At 39.8% G+C, this 23129-nt stretch overlaps 1 protein-coding gene across 1 annotated transcript in view; it reads left to right on the top strand.

The window, feature by feature from the left end:
- ITGA2 (integrin subunit alpha 2) overlaps positions 1-23129 on the top strand; it is a 109117-nt gene that overhangs the window by 8502 nt on the left and 77486 nt on the right. The window contains exon 2 of the mRNA XM_082621640.1: positions 17085-17205. Coding sequence (XP_082477766.1) covers positions 17085-17205 — 121 coding nt within the window. The remainder of the gene's footprint in view (positions 1-17084; positions 17206-23129) is intronic.

Below are 23129 nucleotides of genomic sequence, written 5' to 3'. Positions count from 1 at the left end.
TAAATGTCATAGAGTCATAGTTCTTTCAGACTGCTATAACAAAATACCACAGACTGGATGGCTTATAAACAACAGAAGTGAATTTCTCACAGTTCTGGAGGCTGGGGAGTCTAAGATCAAGGCGCCAGCATGGTCGCATTGTGGTGAGAGCCCTCTTCCTGGTTCATAGCTGGTGGCTTTTTGCTATGTCCTCATACGGTGGAAGGGGCTAGGGGTCTCTCTGGAGCCTGTTTTATGAGGCACTAATCCAATTCATGGGGGCACAGCCTAAGCACCTCCCAAAGGCTCCCACCTCCTAATACCATCATCTTTTGGGGTTAGAATTTCAACATATGAACACAAACATTCAGACCATGGTATGTAGTAATTAAGAAGTCCCTTTTATTATTACAGTATTTAATTTTTGCCCCCAAGGAATAAGACTTTAACATATTAGTATCATTTTTGGGGGGGGCTATGGTTCCAGTGAGATATGACCTTAACCCTTTTTAACAGTATAGTCCCTTAGTCTCTTACCTTAATCTCTGTTCTCTCTTTTTAAAATACAATTTAGCCCCCAACCCGTATTCTATACATCCTTTAAGTAAGTCTCAATTCCACTGAGGCTTATGCACCCCAGGAAGCCTTCCCAACCACTAATCCAATTTAGTTGTCTTCCTCACGTGGACCCTTTCATAGCAGTTGTCACATTCTACCTCAATGATATGTTTACTTGGCTCTAAATCCTATAGATCGCAAACTCTGAGAAGACGGGGGCCATGTCTTCTTCACTTGTGCCAAGTTGAGTTTTGTTGAATGAATGAAACACGTATGACAGCTATTGTAACACGGGTTAAAGGCACACTTTCCGAATGAATGCCAAGCCGAAAACCTCCTAGTTCTTTCCAACTTGTATATGCCAAAACGCTTCTATTTGCAGGTTTATCCAAATTTGCTAAAATATTCCTTTAGTTGATCAATTTTTTTTTTTTTTTACTTCCTTGAGAGAGTTTGTTTGCCTTTGGAATATTTCTCCTTTGTCTTGAAATGTCTAACTAGGATAACTCAATTGACAAGTAACAAGATGAATAAAAGTATTAGGACAGTGCAGACATCTTTTTATCCCTAAAAAACCCTTTCTTGTTCCCCTCTTCTGTCCTCATAAAGCAGTACTATAATTTATCTTCAGCTTGACTCTCTCTCCCACTGAATACACTTTTTTTTTTTTTTTTTTTTTTTTTTTTGCAGTACGCGGGCCTCTCACTGTTGTGGCCTCTCCCGTTGCGGAGCACAGGCTCCGGACACGCAGGCTCAGCAGCCATGGCTCACGGGCCCAGCCGCTCCGCGGCATATGGGATCCTCCCAGACCGGGGCACGAGCCCGTGTTCTCTGCATCGGCAGGCGGACTCTCAACCACTGCGCCACCAAGGAAGCCCCACTGAATACATTTTTAAGATCACCTTTCATCCTATTTATCATTGTATTCTCAGGACCTAGCATATAGTAAGCACCCAGAAAATGGTTGGTAAAAAAATTTTAAAATAAAAATAGAATTTTGATAATATGAGGTAAGTATGTCCATCAAAGTACTAAACTTGGTTAATACTTTCAGTTTATAGCTTTTCTTTATAAAGCAGAATATTTCAATATCCTTATAGAAAATGACATATACTAACATTCTCGTTAACAGAAAAAATATTTATATTTCTTCCTTTTGATGTTCATAAGTGTGAATGTAAATTTTCATAGATATACTTGCCATTTATATGAAAATAACTCATTTACTTTTTTCACTTGGTATCTTTTGTATATACTTTTCCCTGTGGCCCTCATATTTATAACTTTACATTAATACATCCTGCCATGTCATGGTTAACTATTGTCCCATTGTTGTATATTTAGGTTGTTTCCTGTGGGGTTTTTTTTCCCCCTACTGCAAGTAATGTGGCTATAAATATCATTGTACAAGAAGCTTTTTCTTTTCTTTTTTCCTTTTGGACAATTTCCAGAAGCAACATTACTGGATCAAAGATTATCCGTATTTTTTAGCTCCTGTTGCATACTGAACACTGTGGTCATCACTAATGTGTGATTTTTACCAATTTTACCAACATTAGATTTTAATTTACTTTTTGTACTTTTTTTTTTAACTTCTTATAGGTTGATGAGTGTAACCTGGTGCTTCATATTTATTTTAATTCTCATGCTTTATATTAATCAGAGTGCATTTCTAAGTTACTATTTTAAAATGCCTATCTTTTGAAAAATATATGTAGAGTAGGATATTCTAGAATTTAGGCCTAGAAGAAACCTCAAGAGATCATCTAGTAAATGCCTCATTTTTACAGTAACCAGCTTTTGAAATGGCTAAAGCCCAGGACTCTAACCTGCAGTCTATCATTTCAAGATAGCCTTCAGAATTTCCTCTGAAAATCTCTTTGACAAACTTCTCCTTGTCAGCTATTTCCCACAGATTGATTGCAATCCATTTTCATTTAAGGAGTGGCAGTCCTCTGGTTAAGATTTCCATACTTCCATGGGTCAGAACCTTTTAGGGGGAAAGAGAAGACATTCTGTTTGCCAGAGCACTTGACCTTGAGTCTCCAAATCTGGAGATTGTTCTGGTTAACTATTGCCATGTAACCAATCACCCTAAAACTTAGTGACTTAAAATGACGACCATCATTTGTTATCTCTCATGGTTTCTTGCATAGGACTTTGAGAAGAGCTTGGCTGGGCAGTTCTGGCTTGAGATCTCTCATGTAGTTACCTTCAGAGGGTAGGCAGCTCTCTCTCTTCACGTGGTCCCATCAAGGGGTTTCTTCAGCATGGCACCCTCTGGGTGGCCTGATTTCTTGCAAGGCGAGTCAGGGACTTAAAGGCAAGTGTCCCCCTCAAAACTGGCAGAAACTTGCGTGGTCTTTTCTAACCTAGACTCAGAAATCATACAACTACATCTATTCATCAGAGAAAGCCACACCTAGATTCTAGGGGAGGAGACTTACTCAGCGTCTTGATGGGAAGAATGTCAAGTAAGTCCCAGACATGTTTTAAAACTACCACAGTGACTTAGTCAACTTAATGGTGTTTACAAGACTGTTGCTTGTTTATATCATAGTTATTCAACTTCGACATTGTTGACATTTGGGGACTAGATAATTCTTTTGGGGGATGGAGCAGTGGCAGTGGCAGGAGGGGCTGTCCTTCGCACTTTAGGATGATGAGCGACTTCACGGGCCTCCACCCACTAAATACCAGTAGACACTTCCCTTCCCCACAACAGTGTGACAACCAAAAATTTGTCCAGACATTACCAAAAGCCCCCTGAGGGACAAAATTGCTGCCAGTTGAGAAGCACTACATTAAACAAACATGTATTAATGTTCATGGCATCATGAAAGGAACTCTAGCTCTGAAGAGTAAATTTTAATTTTAATGCCATTTTTCTGGCTGACTTTGGATAAGTCACAGGCAAACTCTTCCCTACCTTGCTGGGTCATTGGGAGGATCAAATGGAATTATGAATGGAAAACTATTTTGTGCACTGTAAAAGCATATATAATGTTACTTTTCAAAATTCATATCCTTGGTATTCATCCATTTTTATCATCATTCATTATGTTAAGGGACCTCAATGGAGTGTCTATCATAGGGTAGTAGAGTGTCAGACACGGGAGGAATTGGAGGATTCAAGGCAGTCCCTCCAGGAGCTCTGCTTTCCATTTCTAATGTTACCTGTAGAGGAGAATCCAGATCCTTACTGAATGTAAAATTTAACAGTCAAAACAAAGACTTTTAAGGAAAAGTTGCATTTTTCTTTCTTAATGAAAGCAGGAGAATGTTACACTGCTATATTCCAAACGCAGTTTTATGCTTTTGGCTTTTGCACTACTTTTCTTTTTTCTTTTTTTTTTTTTTTTTTTTTTTGCGGTATGCGGGCCTCTCACTGTTGTGGCCTCTCCCGTTGCGGAGCACAGGCTCCGGATGCGCAGGCTCAGTGCCCATGGCTCACGGGCCCAGCCGCTCCGCGGCATATGGGATCCTCCCGGCCCGGGGCACGAACCCGTATCCCCTGCATCGGCAGGCGGACTCTCAACCACTGCGCCACCAGGGAGGCCCTATTTTTTCTTTTAAGCACTATAGCTGTAAGCCAGACACTCTAGAGCTTAAACCTGTATATACAGTGAATGTGTGGTTCTTTTTAAAGGGCCTACAGTTTCTAAGTTTAGTTGCTTTATTTTTTTTTTTGAGAGGAGGGGGGATGGGCTTTCTAAATTATTTCTGCAGTATTGTCCTTTCAGCAGGAAGACAATGCTATTGAGAATGATTTCCTGTAATTTTGTACATGTTCAAGGATGTAATGCGACCTATGACCATTTTCTGTTGTACATATTCTAGGTAATGATTAGCTACACTTGAGAGCTGGAAGTCTGTTTTCTTTCTTTTTTTCCCCAATATACTGTTATTTATTTATTTACTTATTTTTGGCTGCATTGGGTCTTCGTTGCTGTGCACGAGCTTTCTCTAGTTGTGGTGTGCAGGGGCTTCTCATTATGGTGGCTTCTATTGCGGAGCACGGGCTCCAGGTGCACGGGCTTCAGTAGTTGTGGCTTGCGGGCTCTAGAGCGCAGGCTCAGTAGTTGTGGCTCATGGGCTTAGTTGCTCTGTGACATGTGGGATCTTCCCAGACCAGGGATCGAACCCATGTCCCCTGCATTGGCAGGTGGATCCTCAACCACTGTGCCACCAGGGAAATCCCATGAAGTCTGTTTTCTTAGTTTCAGAGTCAGGGTCTGAGTAACCCCATTTCGTGCGTTTGTGGTTTCCTGGAGGGTCCATGGGCTGATAATGTTTTCTTGGCTCTCATGGTGAGTGTGTCTCAGCAAAATGTAGACACGCTGTCCTCCTATCCATTGCACAGCAGTTCTCAGAAACTTAAATGGAAACTTATTCAGGATATGTATTTTTATGTGAGAGGTGAAAGTAGGATCACAAATTAACATGCCTTTTACAATTTCTCAAAAAGTGTGCTATTATCAGTAATATATAACGATATTAATAGTAAAAAAAATAACAAAAACAAGCTGTCTTTACTGAGTGCTCATCATTTGCTGGACACTGGGTTAGAGTTTTATATATACTGTCTGATCACAATAAGGTAGGCTCATAGATTAGGTCTATTTCACGGGTGAAAAAGCAGTGGCTTATATAGGATGAGGAGCTTGTCCAAGGTCACAGAGCTGTTCCAACCTCAGAGGCCAAGCTTTTAGGCTCTACGAGGTACTGTTGGTCTTGCCCTGTATGTGGATTTTTCAGTTAAAAAAAAAAAAATCCTTGTACTTCCAGCACTGGCATACTTCTGCCACTACATCACCCCAAAATATAGGGTTCTCCTAAAGCTAGGTAAAAAGCAAAGTTAAATGTTCTCTAAAATTCTAAATAGAAAATAAAATGTGTGTATATTTGTATATACATATGTATGTACATATTTATTAATCTTTTAATCTACCTCTATATGTATCTTCTCAGTAACCTGCATTCAAGCATCTTCCTTTGAATCAGTCCAGAACTTATATTTATTGATAAACCTGGTCTTTACTGATCTCCCATTGTATGTATAACTTATTATTATGTGGAAAGGCGAAACAATCAGCAGTCCATCTGTTAATTCAATTGATTATTGATCTACAACCATGTAGATACTCTGAGTACGGGGGAATATAACAGTAAACAAAACAGACAAACTCCCTACTCTTCGGGACAAAGGCAGATTTACCATAAAACAAGGGAAGCTTAAGCTTCAGGCACCCTCACTCTGCAGGCCTCTTCCCATGTATTCACATGCCTGATATTTTTATTAAATATGCAAAAGTTCAGATCATTGTCTCTTTTATACCCTAAAATAACATATTTCAACAAAGACATCAACAACAAACTGTTTGATAAATGTCATCAGTTCAAAACGTTTCTGGATTAATCCCTTTAAAAGAAAATTTGAGGTACCTTGAAATATTATAGCTTCTGTATGATACTGGAAAACAGTCCTAAACATTTACATGACATTACAAATAAGGTGTTATGAACATGAAAGAAACTTTCCTTAACTGTAAATAATAATAATTTTAAACATTCAATTTACCATGCCCAAAAAATTACTCTTTAGAGAGTATGATTTTATAAAGTTATCAAGTAAAGAGGTGATCAAAAGATATAGAGCCCAGGCAAAATGTATTACAGACGTACGTCAGGCAATCAGGAAAAGGTATGTTTTTTTAAAAAATATATTATTCAGGTTTTAAAACTATTTATTTGCTAGGATTACTTTCCTCATTCTAAACAAAAAGTTAATTTTATACCTGAATTTGTTTCACAATTTTATAATTTTTTCCTTAAAGAGACATTCTGTCCCAAATTGTAGACATGTCAATCCCTACAAAACTTAACTCTTCTCATACAGATTCTAATGAGGGTGGAAGACAAATTAAAAAGATAAATACATAACATAAGAGGTAGCAATGCACAGTAAGGGGGACAGAGAATGCTGGGCAGGGAGTGGGAAGCAGGAAGATTTTTTTTTGCTTGGGGTTATATTATATCTATTGCTATATAACAAATTACCACACATGGGGTAACTTAAAATAATATACATTTATTATCTTACAATTTCTATGGGTCAGGAATTTGGGCATGGCTTCACTGAGGTCCTCTGCTTCAGGATCTCTCATAAGGCTGCAACAAGGTGTTGGCCAGGGCAGGGGTCTCATCTGAATTCTTAACTGAGGAAGGATCCACTTCTGCTTATTTTAATTGTTGGCAGAATTAATTTTCTCCAGGACTATTAGACTGAGGGCCTCAGTTCCCCACTGGTTCTCAGTGGAAGGCTGCCTTCAGTTCCTTGCCCTGTGGGCCTCTTTGCTTCATCAAAGCCAACAAGAGAAGGCATCTACTAGCAAGATGGAAGTTACAATCTTATGTAATGTAAGTACAGAAGTGATACTCTGTGATATTTGATTCTGCATTTTGAATCTTCATTTCTATTGGTTTGAAGTCACAGATCCTGCCCTCAAGGGGAGAGGATCACACAAAGGCATGAATAGCAGGAGAGGGGGATCCCTGGGAGCCCCCTGACCACCACAGGTAGTGAGGAATGGCAGCTCTGATGGGTTGATGTTTGATGTAGAAACAGAACACTGTCTGGGAAGAGTGTTCCATGCAGAAGGAACAAATGCAAAAGGCCTAAGGTCAGAGTGAGTTTAAGGAAGAGCCAGGCGAGTGAGCTAAAAAGATAGGATAGGAGGTGAGGTCAGACAGGGTGGGGAGGCAATGAGTATGCAACTATCAAGAGACAAAACATACAAAAGAGAACAGTAAGTAACATTTCGAGGTAGTACATCACAATAAGAGATGCAGATGGTGAATTGTAAGATGGGTGCGTACAGGCTAAAATCATAGGGGAAGACCCAAACCAAAAGTTTATAGAGAAGTGGCCTGTGAACAGAGATATAATAGAAGAAATACTACCTCAGTTATGTCTATTGTTTCCATACGTGGCCTCGAGATGTGTCAGGCATATCTTGTTAATGAGCAAGCTATTCAACAGGCGCTGACTTGCTAAATGCACAAGAATGCTATTCTGAGAGAGAGAGAGGGAGAGGGAGAGAGAGGAGTTTCTCCTTTCACATAAAAGGAATTTAGGAAGATACTGTTAAAATAGAAAGTGAATTGATGAGCTGGTGTTCCAGTACTTTACCCCATCTTCTTGGCCATTGGGAGCCAGTGAGTCTGCCAGATGGCAGCTCATCCTCCAACATCTTCATGAAAAAAAGAGAATATATTGAGTTGTTAGGAAGCACTGTCATAATAAATGGACTTCAGAAGCAATTGCTATAGACTTTTGAAGATGTTCGTTGCCTGCAAGATCAAAAATTGTGAAAGGGCATCAAAATCACCCAACAATGTGCACAATACTCTAATACTTGATGTAGTTACTTTGTCACAAAATAACGACTTGTATTTTTTTCATACGAAATGTGAACCTTAAATGATATAACTTGACTTAGTATATATCTCTCCTGTATTTATATATGCTCATCTGTATATTGACAGGCTTATCTTTGAAACGCAGCATAGTAAATTGAAAATTTCTGATATTATCCAATTTCCCCCATCTTAGTCTGCTGGAGCTGCCGTAACAAGACACTACTGAATGGGTGGCTTTAACAACAGAAATTTATTTTCTCACAGTTCTGGAGATAGTAGTCCAAGATCAAGAGGCCATTAAGGTCGGTTTCTGATGATGCCTCTCTTCCTGGCTTGTAGACTGCTGCCTTCTGGCTGTGTCTTCATGTGCCCTTTCCTCTGTATGTACATGCAGAGAGAGAGATCTGGTGTCTCTTCCTCTTCTCATATGAACACCAGTCCTATCAGATTACATTCCCACCTTTATGACCTCCTTTAACCTAATTACCTCCTTAAAGGTCCTATCTTCATATATAGTCACATTAGGAATTAGGGTTTCAACATGGGAATTTGGGGAAGATGTAATTCATCCATAACGCCCCTTTAGGCTTAACTACATAGTAATGCATTTATTTCTGCACGGAAGTGATGCACATGTTTCTTTAATATGAATGCAGAGTAAATGCCAAATAAATGATACATGCACACATCATTTAAAAAAAAAGTGGCCATAAATTATGAAGCAGAACAAATTATGAAATTATTACCCAGATATTAGCTGTAATCTCTTTGCTTCTTAAAACTGAAATATAATTCTTTTGAATCCCTATTCCACCCTTATAGGAAAATATAGTGCTCTCCCAAGATTTCTCTGAACCCCCAGGAGTTATCCATTTTCATTGTCATTCAGCCCTCAATATCCAGACTGGGGAGTTTTTGTTCTCCACCCTGACAAGTCTGATATTTGACTTTACGCTATATAAAAACTAATACATTAGCTCGTTACAGTTTCATGGATGCTGACAGCTGACATGAGGTTCCTGAGTCAGAGACCAAGGACTTTATTACTCATAGCATGACAGGTAGCACGAGCATGTTTACATCAGTTTCCCTGTGCTGCCCCACAAAGTATCATGAGGGCAGCGGGAAGGGATCCAAATGGAAGCCTGCACACATTGAGTAGGTTGCATTATGAGAGAGGAAAACTGAATTTGGTGACCTGCTGTTTTACAGCAAGAATTCAGCAAACCCATTCTTTGTCCTGGAGAGTGAGATTACCTTACCCTCAAGGTTTCTTGCTGCAAACACAACCCTGAAAAAATGGCCCAGGTAAACATCGGGCAGGATCTAACTTTATTGGCATACCCATCATGTTGAATTGAATGGTGGTCCCCAAAAGATATTTCTATATCTCAGTCCTCAAAATCTGTGAATATTACCTTGTTTAGATAGAGGGGCTTTGAAGATCGCCTTGTGGAAACTGTTGGGAGAAACATGAATGTCAAAGCCCCTTCCAGTGAGGGCTCAGAAGGAAACGAGGAACATGTTGGAAACTGAAGGAATGGTGATCCCTGTTATATAGTGGTGGAAAGTTTGGCCTAACTGTGTCGTACTGTTGTGTGGGAAGCTTTCAAGCAATTAACTTAGATATTTAGCTGAGGAGATTTCCAAGCAAAATGTTGAGGGTGCAGGCTGCTTTTTTTCCTTGCTGAATGTAGTAAAGTGCAAGAGGAAAGAGATAAATTGAGGAAGGAAGCATTAAACAAAATAAGAACAGTACTTAATGATTTGAGAAATTCTTAGTCTGTCCAGATTCAAAAAAAAAAAAAAAAGAGCGAATATTAGGAGACTCATTGTTAGAAAAGTGTGCTCTGAAGAGAAGGCCAAGGGTGTGGCTGGAAAACATTTTACTGAATGGATTAGGCGTGTGATTCCTGGATCCTCTCAACCGTCTCAGCAGAGGCCAGGAAGAGAGAGTTATCCAGGAAAGATCTGTGGAGAGCTCTCTTGTCAAATGGCACAGATCCCCATGACATACACAGGAGACCTACAAGGTTTTTAGGAATGTTGTCTCAGCAGAAATGCTGCTCTTGGACTGAAGGGGACAAAGAAGAAGAGGCCAATAGAGCTGTTGCAGGCCCAGAGGACAGAGCCTTGAGCAACAGAGGATTATTTTCAGGCCTGAAAACCTAACGGAATTTGACCTGCTATGTTAAACTTTCTTGGTTCCAACAACTCCTTTATTCCTTCTAATCTCTCCCTTTTCAATGGAAATGTCTCTCACATGCCTGTCACACCATCCTTTTTTAGAAGCAAAGAAATTATTTTCTAGGCCCCAGACCCCCAGATGGGGAGAGATTTGCCCCAAGACAGATCATACCTGGAGTTTCACCCATCCCTGATTTAGATGAGAGTGTTTCTCCTGGACTCTTAAGCACAGTTCTTCTGGGAACCTTTGCTGTCCCCTAAGAGAGTTCCCCCGCGTCTTGGTGATAACTGGACCTTCCTGCTGCCCCTGCCTCTGCCAATACCTCTGCAGCTGCTGAGGACCAGTCCCCACCAGCCATGGGATAGAGATTTGCTCCACATTCTTAAAGCAGTGACACCCTGTGCTTGCACTTTCATAGAGATTCAGACCTTAGAGTTCATGTATATGAGTAAGTTGGATTTTATTTTATTTTTTATTGAGATATAATTGACATAATATTATATTAGCTTCAAGTGTACAACACAATTAACTTTTAGAATTTTTATTGGAGTATATTTGACTTAATATTATGTTAGTTTCTGGTGTACAGCAAAGTGAATCAATTATATATATATATATATATATATATATATATATATATATATCTCCATCCTTTTTCAGATTCTTTTCCCATGTAGGTTATTACAGAATACTGAGTAGAGTTCCCTGTGCTAATCAGTGGGTCCTTATTAGTTATCTATTTTATATATAGTAATGTGTATATGTTAATCCCAATCTTCTAATTTATCACTTTCCCCCCACATTTCCCCTTTGGTAACCATATGTTTGATTTCAAGATCTGTGAGTCAGTTTCTCTTCCATAAATAAATTTATTTGTATCATTTTTTATTAGATTCCACATGTAAGTGATATCATATGATATCTGTCTTTCTGTCTGACATTACTTAGTATGATAATCTCTAGGTTCATCCATGTTGCTGCAAATGGCATTATTTTGTTCTTTTTTATGGCTGAGTAATATTCCATTCTATATATGTACCACACCTTTTTTATCCATTCCTCTGTTGATGGACATTTAGATTGTTTACATGTCTTTCCTATTGTAAATAGTGCTGCAGGGAACATCGGGGTGCGTGTATCTTTTCAAATTATGATTTTCTCCGGATATATGCCTGGTTGTGGGATTGCTGGATCATATGGTAGTTTTATATTTAGTTTTGTTTTTGTTTTTGTTTTTTTATGCCTGCATTGGGTCTTTGTTGCTATGTGCGGGCTTTCTCTAGTTGCGGCAAGGGGGGGCTACTCTTTGTTGCAGTGCGCGGGCTACTCTTTGCGGTGGCTTCTCTCGCTGTGGAGCACGAGCTCTAGGCACACGGGCTTCAGTAGTTGTGACACACAGGCTCAGTAGTTGTGGCTTGCGGGCTCTAGAGCACAGGCTCAGTAGTTGTAGCACACGGGCTTAGTTGCTCCATGGCATGTGGGATCTTCCCAGACCAGGGCTTGATCCCATGTCCCCTACATTGGCAGGCAGATTCTTAACCACTGTGCCACCAGGGAAGCCCTATATTTAGTTTTTTAAGGAACCTCCATACTGTTCTCCATAGTGGTTGTATCACTTTACATTCCCAGCAACAGTGTAGGAGGGTTCCCTTTCTTCACACCCTCTCCAGCATTTATTGTTTGTAGATTTTTTGATGATGGCCATTCTGATTGGTGTGAGGTGATACCTCATTGTAGTTTTAATTTGCATTTCTCTAATAATTAGTGATGTTGAGCAGCTTTTCAGGTGCTTCTTGGCCATCTGTATGTCTTCTTTGGAGAAATGTCTATTTAGGTCTTCTGCCCATTTTTGATTGGGTTGTTTGTTTTCAACACAATGATTTGATACATGTATATATTGCAAAATGATTTCCACAATAATTCTAGTTAACATCTATTACCACACATAATTACAAATTTTTTTCTTGTGTTGAGAGCTTTTAAGATCTATTCTCTTAGCAACATTCAAACATACAATACAGTATTATTAACTATAGTCACCATGCTGTACCTTACATCCCCCTGACTTATTTTATAACTAAAAGAGTTCTTATATTTTTGTTTACTACTTAACAGACACTTCCTCTCGAAAATGCCAGCATACATCTGCAGGAATGGGCCAGAATGAAATAAGAGAGTCCTAGTTAAAAATACTCCTCTCTTCCCAATTCTACCTCTTGCTTTTGGCCTTAATTCTCTTCTCTTAACATGAAATTTTTTTCCCCTTTAACTCTCTGGATCTTTTTGCAAATGAACCCCTTCCGGGAAAAGCCAGCCCCACCTGCCCTTCAATGTATGTAGATGTGCTTAAGTTTTGCATTAGCCACACAAATTAGACTTTCCTACCATCTTCTACTACAAATATGTGTCATTGAGCTCTAACAATGATATCATGGAAATCAAGACACTTCCTGACAAAATTTTGTGTTGAATATAGAATGATATATTTTGTTTAATGCATTTATTTCTGCCCTTGTTTTCTGAAGATTTTGTTCCTTTCTGAGCTTCACTACATATTGAGAACAAAACTGGGTTGACTATATCTCATTACCAAACATATATTTATTTCTCTTTTGAATTATCGTATAATTTAAAATCAGGTTCCAGAATAAAGTGGGAGAATGAACTCCATTTTTGCTTAAACTAATTCTTAATTATTAAAGTTTCCCAGAAATCTGTTTCAGAGATGAGCAGGAACTCTCAGGGCAGGAGGTGCTATAAAATTTTTTAATGAGTGGAAGAAAAAAGAAGTTTGCATTAATCAATGTGTGCTTAACTATCTGGTTTGCCTGTGGATATAAAAATGACAACAAGCCAGGTTATAATCAAGGATGAAACACGACACCCTTTTATTTGCGGACAGAGAGGAAATTAGTTAACCCTCCAGGACATACATTGCTTATTTTCACAGTAGGTTTTGTGAGATTCACTGAATACTTGGGCTCGGTTACTATCAACAAATATACAGCAAGTACTTTGCTGCACTATTACTGCATTCACAGGCATCTGCATGAGGACAGGAGGGAAGAGTTACACTCTGACATGACCCTGACAGGACAAGGCTGAAGTCACCTTGAAACTCACTGCATCTAATATAGACCTGGACTGTATAAATTAATAATTTATGACTTGCTGGGCCAGTTTCTCACCGTCCCCATACTTTTCTCTTTCACTTCTCCATAATACTGAGCAGCATGTTCGTTGGGCCTGGAATGACCTTGGCCTTCCTCTTTATGCAGTGAATTCCAGCTCATCCTCCAAGGTCCATGGATTGCCACCTCTTCTATGAAGGCTTCAAACTCAGATGTACCCTCTTCTCAACTTTTGGATCAGGGTTCTTTTAGCTTTCTGAAATTTAATACTTATCCCATGATGATATAACTGTTCATTATTTTATTCCAATTACAAGAATGGAAGCTCAAAGACAGCAGAGATCTTGTCTGTTTTGTTCATTGCTATATTTCCAGGACCTAAGAAAATGCCTCGCACAAAGGAGTTGGATAAATATTTTTTGAGTGATTCATTTCTTAGTGTGTGGGCATGTTTGGGGGGTAAGGCAACCCAATGAACCAAATAGGGTTGTTATTTTCCATATGATTCAGTTAATTTATGAGAACAGACATAGGAACACATTACTATGACCAGTGAGACTGTAAAGAGGAAATAGACATTGAATTAGACAGAATACTTACATTAAATTTTTAGAAGCTAATTAGCTATCATAGGCAAAGTGTGAAATGGTGGCATAGTGAGTTTTAAATATATATTTGAGGAAAATAAGTATAGTGAACTGAGATTGTCCAGATTTATCAAAAGTGGCAGGCTCTTGAGGGAAGGATTGAAGTACAGGAAAGAAGAGGTTTAGTATCAATGGAATGAAGGAATGGTGATGGAGAAGGACATGTTTTCTGAGAAAAATGAGCAGACCGTTTATGAATGGAAATTCTGGACAATAAGTTTGAGAAGATGAGCCAGACCAAGACTCAGATATCAACTACCAATTGTGTGACACTGAGCAAGAAAGACATCTAATCTCCATGAGTTGCAGTTTCCATATTTGTACATTGGTAATAATAGCTAGGTTTTGCTGTTTCACAAGGTTGGTGGGGATCAAATGAATCAAGATGATTCTGACATAGGCGGACAAACAGAAGCATTAAGAAATAGTAGGCTACAAATTGGAATATACATTATGGTTTAAATATTAGAGGGAAAAAATACTGGAAGGAAATGAACTGCCCTTGCATGAGAATGATATGATTATGAGTGATCTTTCTCCCCCTAATTTTGTCTATATTCCAAATCATTATCAAAGAACACATATTCATTAAACATTCATTTCATTCAACAAATATTACCCTAGGTGCTGGGAAAATAGGAGTGAATAAAAGAAATAAGATCTGAGCTCTCAAGTCGCTTAGATTTTAGTAGGCAGAGAGACACAAAACAATGCAGATACATAAGATCACTTCAGATGATAAGCGCTGCGATATTGGGGTAATGATGATGGATGTTGCTGGTAGAGGAGGGAGGGGAGGTCTCTACGAGAACAGCAGAGACTTGAGCAAAGACTTAAATGGTGAATAGGTGGCAGGACACAAATACCGAGTGGGGAAGAGTGCTGTAGGCAGTGGGTCAAGCCGCTGCAAAGGCCATAAGCAGAATGAACTGGATGTGTTCAAGGGAAAGAAGGAGAGCCAGTGTGGCTGGAACACAGTGAGCGAGGACAGTGGTGGAAAGTGAAAGTCACCAGATACACAAGGGCCAGATCATGAAGGGCTTTTGAAACTGTGGTAAGGAAATTGGATTTTATTCTCAGACATTGGGGTATTTTAAGCAGAGAGATGAAATGATATGATTTACATTTTTAACTAATAGTTTATATATGTGTGTATATACACATGCATATATGTACGTATACACATAGTATATACATATAAGTATGTATACACACATTTGTGCATATATATAATAAAATTTAACTGCTACGTGATAAAATGGACTCCATAGTGATTTCATGTCATGCTGTGATCTGCCAAGGTCTAATTAATGGGGAAAAAAATGAGGTCATTATATATATGACCATATGTGGTCTTTCTAGCAAAAGATATTTTAAAAGAGGAGACAGTTTGATATCACCCCCCCCCAAGCTTTTACTAGTTTGTTAGATAATTGGTAACGTATTTAAATAGGATTTATTGAGTTCTGCACCATGGGGTAAAGTTAAACTGTTGATTGGAAACACCAATATTCTGAATGTCAGTTCTGGTTCTCTGCTTACTTTGCTACATTATTTTCGTTTGCGTTTTATTTCCTGAAAAGTATAAAGAAGCAGTGGTGCATATCAAAAATAGATATTAAGGAGAAAATTTGCAAATGTGAAGCTGTGTAGATTTTGCTACAGAATATTTGAAAATTATGATTTGTCCTTCTCTTCCTGGCAGCACATTTATTTCTAAAAAATAATAGTGAGCTGAGTACTCTTGAGTGAACAAATCCGCAGTAGAATGATTTTGGCAGGTAAAGAGGCACGTCAACTACTTTAAGTCCCCAAAGCTTCATCACTGACCTCATTATTCCTTTGGAGCACATTTCAGAATCTGTCCCCAGAAGTACATGGGCATAATGGAAGAGCCAGCCCTTTTCCTCCATCCTTTCAATGCCTGAAACAATAGATTTATGAAATACTGTGCACTTTCAATGTGGCCCAGAAAGTGGGTTATTCCTTTGTGAAAACACATATTAATGGAACTTTGATGTCAGTTTTGAGAAGTCCACTCTGCCTTCAGTGTCTGCTAAGGTAACTACTGATCTCAAACAGCTTGAAGCCTGTTCCCATCTCCATGGAGAACGTTAATATCCACACAACCTTCTTTCTCTAGAATGTAGGATGACCAGCATTAATGCTATCAGTGTCAGAGGGGGAGACTTCATCAACCTTACTCTTTACCCTCTTTCCCTTTCCATCACAAACAAGGTTTTTTAAAGAGGTCTATCCAGGCTTTATCCTATCAAGGCCTTTGTTGTTTTTGAAAATGAATATCATTTCTCGAACACTCAGAAAAAAGCATCAAAAAGCAAAACCACTTTTGCAGTTCCTGCTGGAATAAAAGATATGACCCCTTTCCCTTACATTTTCATTCTCAGAAATGATCCTTTCTGAAAAAAATGATACAATTTTCAAGCAGCTGTGATTTTTTTTTTTACCTCCTTTGATGTAGTCAGCAATGCTTTTTCAACAGACATTTCATATAGAGTTCGTGTCAAGATCTTCAGGGAGATTCAGAAGAAATAGAAGATAACCTTCCAACCCTGCCCTTGGGTGGTTTAGAGTCTTGCATTAGGAAGGACAAATAGAACTGAGGTTACTTAATCCCTAGAGGTAATATGTTGTTTAAGAGTTCAAGCTCTTCAATCAGACAGCCCCGTGTTCAAATCCTGCCCTTCCCTTATCACTTTCTACCTGTGAGACACACTTATCTCCAGGAACCTCAGAAATTTCTGCAAAACAAATATAATATTAGCAATCAGGGAATTCCCTGGCTGTCCAGTGCTTAGGACTCCATGCTTCTGTTGCAGTGGACACAGGTTTGATCCCTGGTTGGGGGACTGAGATCCTGCAAGCCGTGCTGTGTGGCTGGAAAAAAAAAAAGTCATATTTTAGGATTGCTATGAAGATGAATGAAATAATGAATCATGGAAGTAAAGTACTTAGCATGGTGTCAGAGCCCCAAATTAGTTCTTAAAAATCAGTAGCCTCTATTTCTTGGTAAACATTGATAAAGAGAATAATTATTACTTCAAACACTTTTTTTAAAAAGTGGCCTTTGATAATTGTATTACAAACTTACATTCACAAATTGTAAATATGGACTACGTTTTTATTTTTCCTTCATAGGCATTTTAAATTGCTGTGTGGCGTACAATGTTGGTCTCCTGGAAGCAAAGATATTTTCTGGTCCTTCAAGTGAACAGTTTGGCTATGCAGTGCAGCAGTTCATAAATCCAGAAGGCAACTGGTAAGAATAGTCTCGTCTTTATCACTTCAGTAAAAACACTAAATTTAATATTTGACTACAATTGCTTGTTCAAATTGGTGCATGTATATGTTACTAATGGGTAGTCCTCAAATATCCATAAATGAAGGATTTTTCTTTGGGAGTTGGTAACTCTCAGATTAATAATTAATGGGATGGCATAAAGGTACCTTTTTTAAACCTAGATAGAAAATTTTCTATAAATATTCCATAGTAAATTCATAATACCAGATTTTGACCATTTGATGTTAGATAGATAGGTAGATAAATACATTTGTATTCCTTTCTTACTCTGTAAACTGATATCCATTAGGCTTTGTAAATGCTCAGCTGGCTAGTGCTGCCACTGGACCATTTCTAGATGGTAGAATTGTTCCCTAAATTTTCTCCTTCAGCAAAGCTTTGTCTACTGGCTTCACTCTAAGTCAGCGTTCCCTACTCCAGGTGACAAAGGGTCCTCACAAGCATTCATATTCCCTTTTGAAGCAGAGGGCTCCAGACAGATCCTAGCTCATCTAGAACTCTTTCCAATGAATAAATGGGCTGTTGTTGGCTTATCAAATAAGGGCTATAATTTATACCTGTCAACTAAAAAAATTATTCACAACCTAAAAGTTGAGAGTTATGTTTTATCCGGTGAAAAATTTTAGGACTTCAAGCCCTGGAGGCCACATCTCAAGTAACCCTGAGAGAACTGCTCCCAGGAGGCGAGGGGGGAGCCAGGATATATAAGAGTTTTGCAACAAAGGGCAGGTAGTCTGAACGTCAAAAGAACGAAAAGAATAAAATATCTAGGAATAAACCTACCTAAGGAGACAAAAGACCTGTGTGCAGAAAATTATGACACTGATGAAAGAAATTAAAGATGATACAAATAGATGGAGAGATATACCATGTTCTTGGATTGGAAGAATCAACATTGTGAAAATGACTCTACTACCCAAAGCAATCTACAGATTCAATGCAATCCCTATCAAACTACCACTGGCATTTTTCACAGAACTAGAACAAAAAATTTCACAATTTGTATGGAAACACAAAAGACCCCGAATAGCCAAAGCAATCTTGAGAACGATAAATGGAGCTGGAGGAATCAGGATCCCTGACTTCAGACTATACTACAAAGCTACAGTAATCAAGACAGTATGGTACTGGCACAAAAACAGAAATATAGATCAATGGAACAGGATAGAAAGCCCAGAGATAAACCCACACACATATGTTCACTTTATCTTTGATAAAGGAGGCAGGAACGTACAGTGGAGAAAGGACAGCCTCTTCAATAAGTGGTGCTGGGAAAACTGGACAGGTACATGTAAAAGTATGAGATTAGAACACTCCCTAACACCATACACAAAAATAAGCTCAAAATGGATTAAAGACCTAAATGTAAGGCCTGACACTATAAAAGTCTTAGTGGAAAACACAGGCACAGCACTATATGACATAAATCACAGCAAGATCTTTTTTGACCCACCTCCTAGAGTAATGGAAATAAAATCAAAAACAAACAAATGGGACCTAATGAAACTTAAAAGCTTTTGCATAGCAAAGGAAACCATAAACAAGATGAAAGGACAACCCTCAGAATGGGAGAAAATATTTGCAAATGAAGCAACTGACAAAAGATTGATCTCCAAAATATAGGAGCAGCTCATGCAGCTCAATAACAAAAAAACAAACAACCCAATCCAAAAATGGGCAGAAGACCTAAATAGACATTTCTCCAAAGAAGATATACAGATTGCCAACAAACACATGAAAGAATGCTCAACATCACTAATTATTAGAGAAATGCAAATCAAAACTACAATGAGATATCATCTCACACCAGTCAGAATGGCCATCATCAAAAAATCTAGAAACAATAAATGCTGGAGAGGGTGTGGAGAAAAGGGAACACCCTTGCACTGCTGGTGGGAATGTGAATTGGTACAGCCACTATGGAGAGCAGGATGGAGGTTCCTTAAAAAACTAAAAATAGGGCTTCCCTGGTGGCGCAGTGGTTGAGAGTCCGCCTGCCAATGCAGGGGACACGGATTCGTGCCCCGGTCCGGGAAGATCCCACATGCCGCGGAGTGGCTGGGCCCGTGAGCCATGGCCGCTGAGCCTGCGCGTCTGGAGCCTGTGCTCCGCAATGGGAGAGACCACAAGAGTGAGAGGCCCGCGTACCGCAAAAAAAACCCCCAAAAAACCAAAAAAACTAAAAATAGAACTACCTTATGACCCAGCAATCCCACTACTAGGCATATACCATGAGAAAACCATAACTCAAAAAGAGACATGTACCAAAATATTCATAGCAGCTCTATTCACAATAGGCCGGAGATGGAAACAACCTAAGTGTCCATCATCGGATGAATGGATAAAGAAGATGTGACACATATATACAATGGAATATTACTCAGCCATAAAAAGAAACGAAACTGAGCTATTTGTAATTAGGTGGATAGACCTAGAGTCTGTCATACAGAGTGAAGTAAGTCAGAAAGAGAAAGACAAATACCGTATGCTAACATATATATATGGAATTTAAGAAAAAAAATGTCATGAAGAACCTAGGGGTAAAACAGGAATAAAGACACAGACCTACTTGAGAATGGACTTGAGGATATGGGGAGGGGGAAGGGTAAGCTGTGACGAAGCGAAAGAGGCATGGACATATATACAGTACCAAACGCAGGGTAGATAGATAGTGGGAAGCAGCCGCATAGCACAGGGAGATCGGCTCAGTGCTTTGTGACCGCCTGGAGGGGTGGGATGGGGAGGGTGGGAGGGAGAGAGACGCAGTAGGGAAGGGATGTGGGAACAGATGTATATGTATGACTGATTCACTTTGTTATAAAGCAGAAACTAATAAAAACAAACAAACAAACAAACAGAGTCATGTACCAAAATGTTCATTGCAGCTCTGTTTACAATAGCCAGGAGATGGAAGCAACCTAAGTGTCCATCATCGGATGAATGGATAAAGAATATGTGGCACATATATACAATGGAATATTACTCAGCCATTAAAAGAAACGAAATTGAGTTATTTGTAGTGAGGTGGATGGACCTAGAGTCTGTCGTACAGAGTGAAGTAAGTCAGAAAGAGAAAGACAAATACCGTATGCTAACACATATATACGGAATCTAAAAAAAAAAAAAATGTCATGAAGAACGTAGGGGTAAGACGGGAATAAAGACACAGACCTACTAGAGAACGGACTTGAGGATAGGGGGAGGGGGAAGGGTAAGCTGGGACGAAGTGAGAGAGTGGCATGGACATATATACACTACCAAACGTAAAATAGATAGCTAGTGGGAAGCAGCTGCATAGCACAGGGAGATCAGCTCGGTGCTCTGTGACCACCTAGAGGGGTGGGATAGGGAGGGTGGGAGGGAGGGAGATGCAAGAGGGAAGAGATATAGGAACATATTTATATGTATAACTGATTCACTTTGTTATAAAGCAGAAACTTAACACACCATTGTAAAGCAATTATACTCCAATAAAGATGTAAAAATAAATTAATTAATTAATTTTAAAAAAGATGACTGTTAATTAAAGAAAACCAGATATGTCAAGTTAAAGGATTTAGCGCTTTTCTATGTACGGAAGATGCAAGAATCTGAACTCACTGAAATCATTCCTTTGATGTGCACCTCAGCTATCTGGGGCCAGTATCCTGTGTTTTCATACCCTGAGTTTCCTCAGGGCTCACCGAAGGGAGTGGCTGCAGGCTGTTGGCTGCTAGATGGCAGGTATTCTTTCCTTCCTGTGCCCTCAGGGCTCACCAGCTCATCATCGGCTGTGGCTGCAATGCTGATGACTATGACATCCTTTGTTTACTGATATGGCAGGCAATATTCCATCTTTCATACCCTTTTTCCTGTGTGAACTTATGTCTGGTGCTCTAAAAAATGGAATTCAAAGAAACACTCAGAATCCAAATTATCCACATTTTGAAGCGTGCCTGTCTGTATGGTGGGGAAACAAAATGAAATTATCACTCATACGGGTGGTGTGTCACAGAAGGCATCTTGGAGGAGGTGAATCATGGGGTGGGTCTTAAGAGTGGAGGTGAACAGGTGGGAGAATATTGTTAACTCATTCCTGCTTCAGAGCTTCGGTGCACACGCTTTTCTCCTGGAAGGGACAGTCTTCCCAAGATTTTGGGTCTTATTTCTCAGTTTTGCTCAAATGCCTCCTGCTCAGAGAGACCTTTCAGAGCCAGCCTGTCTGAATCAGCACTTCACAACCTCCCAGTCACTCTCTAGCCTTTTATGTTGGTTTATTTTCTAAATAGCAGTTATTATATCTGAAATTATCTTTATATGTTTATATGCTCATTATGCATCTTCTGTTCCGTCTCCGAGGATAGGGACATTGCTTTGTGCACTGGTACGTGCTCAGAACCCAGAGTGGCACCTGGCATCGAGCAGAGGAGTCACTCATTACTTGTTGAATTACTGAATGAAAGTCCTAGTCCCCACTGATTCACCCGAGGTAGTCTACAAAGTGATCTCGAGCAGACAGACTTACGTAGGCGCTGAACAAGACCTTCAGACGCACTCTGATGGTCCACTTCATAAGTGTGGCCTTGCTGAGGACAACCTGGCATTAAACTTGAGGGTATTCTTTTTAAGTAACAGTTTTTCTGGGACAGAGAAAGAGGCACTGTTAGCAATAGATGCCGTTAGGGACGATAAGTCTGTCAAGGACTGTAGGCAACTCAAGCACTGGCCACACAGCAGGTTGGAAGTTAAGACCAAAAGGGACAAAGTTGACAGGAACCTAGCAGGCAGAGTCCTGGCAAAGTGAGCCATATCTCCTTTCTCTCTCTTTTTTTTTTTTTTTGCGGTACGCGGGCCTCTCACCACTGTGGCCTCTCCCGTTGCGGAGCGCAGGCTCTGGACGTGCAGGCTCAGCGGCCATGGCTCACGGGCCCAGCTGCTCCGCGGCATGTGGGATCTTCCCGGACCGGGGCACAAACCCGTGTCCCCTGCATCGGCAGGTGGACTCTCAACCACTGCGCCACCAGGGAAGCCTTCTCCTTTCTCTTTCCAGGAGTCCCTCTAAGCATACAAAGCGTTGCTAAAAGACAAATATGTTAACAGTTTATGGTGAGATTCTGGTGCTGATAGGGTTATGTCAAGACCGGGGACACCAGGCATTTCTAAATCCTGCCTTGACCTCCTCATGACATTCTGGAAAGATCCATAAACACAAGACAATGGTTAGTGGCCAACAAGGTAGCACTCTACTGTTGGCTGGGCTGGTGCTTTTAGCTCCAGTATAGAGCTTTCTGGTTAGATGTAGTATGAGGCTTATTGAGGCCTTCCTTCCCTCAAGCCTCCGTATAACCACCAGCTGGTATGTGCATACCCCACCCCAAGGAAGAAGAGAAGAGAGCATCTTACCTGAGGGCTACAGCCTGTGAAGGTGTGAAGCAGAAAGGAAAGAGAACAGAACTTGGCCTGGCATGCCAGCCTGGGTCCCTCACTGATCTGGCCGTGTAACATCCGAGTCATGGACATGATTTTCTAACGCACCACAGGCTGGATTCTATGTGAGGTTCAGGAAGTACAAAACACAGACCTTGACTTTAAGGCACGTGGAGTCGAGTCAGTGAGGAAGATGGATGTGCCCAGCAGGCAGTCGTGAATAGTGCCAGAGGCATAAGAGCCAACCCCAGAGTTAACAGCATTTGTGTGCCTTTCGTGTCACTTGCTATATTAACTTACTATTAAAAGCTCATTTTCTGAAAATGAAGCTAAATTTTCTGAAAAGTTAGCTTTCTAAAGAAGCTAAATTCTTTAGCTTGACATATCTGGTTTTCTTTAATTAACAGTCATCTTTTGACGTTCAGACTACCTGCCCTTTGTTACAAAACTCTTATATATCCTGGCTCCCCCCTCGC

The sequence above is a fragment of the Mesoplodon mirus genome (assembly GCF_964341445.2).
Source record: "Mesoplodon mirus genome assembly, chromosome: 5".
In the NCBI taxonomy this organism is placed as follows: domain Eukaryota; kingdom Metazoa; phylum Chordata; class Mammalia; order Artiodactyla; family Ziphiidae; genus Mesoplodon; species Mesoplodon mirus.
Note: the sequence above shows the minus strand (reverse complement) of the source record. Positions and strands in the feature narration are given on the sequence as shown.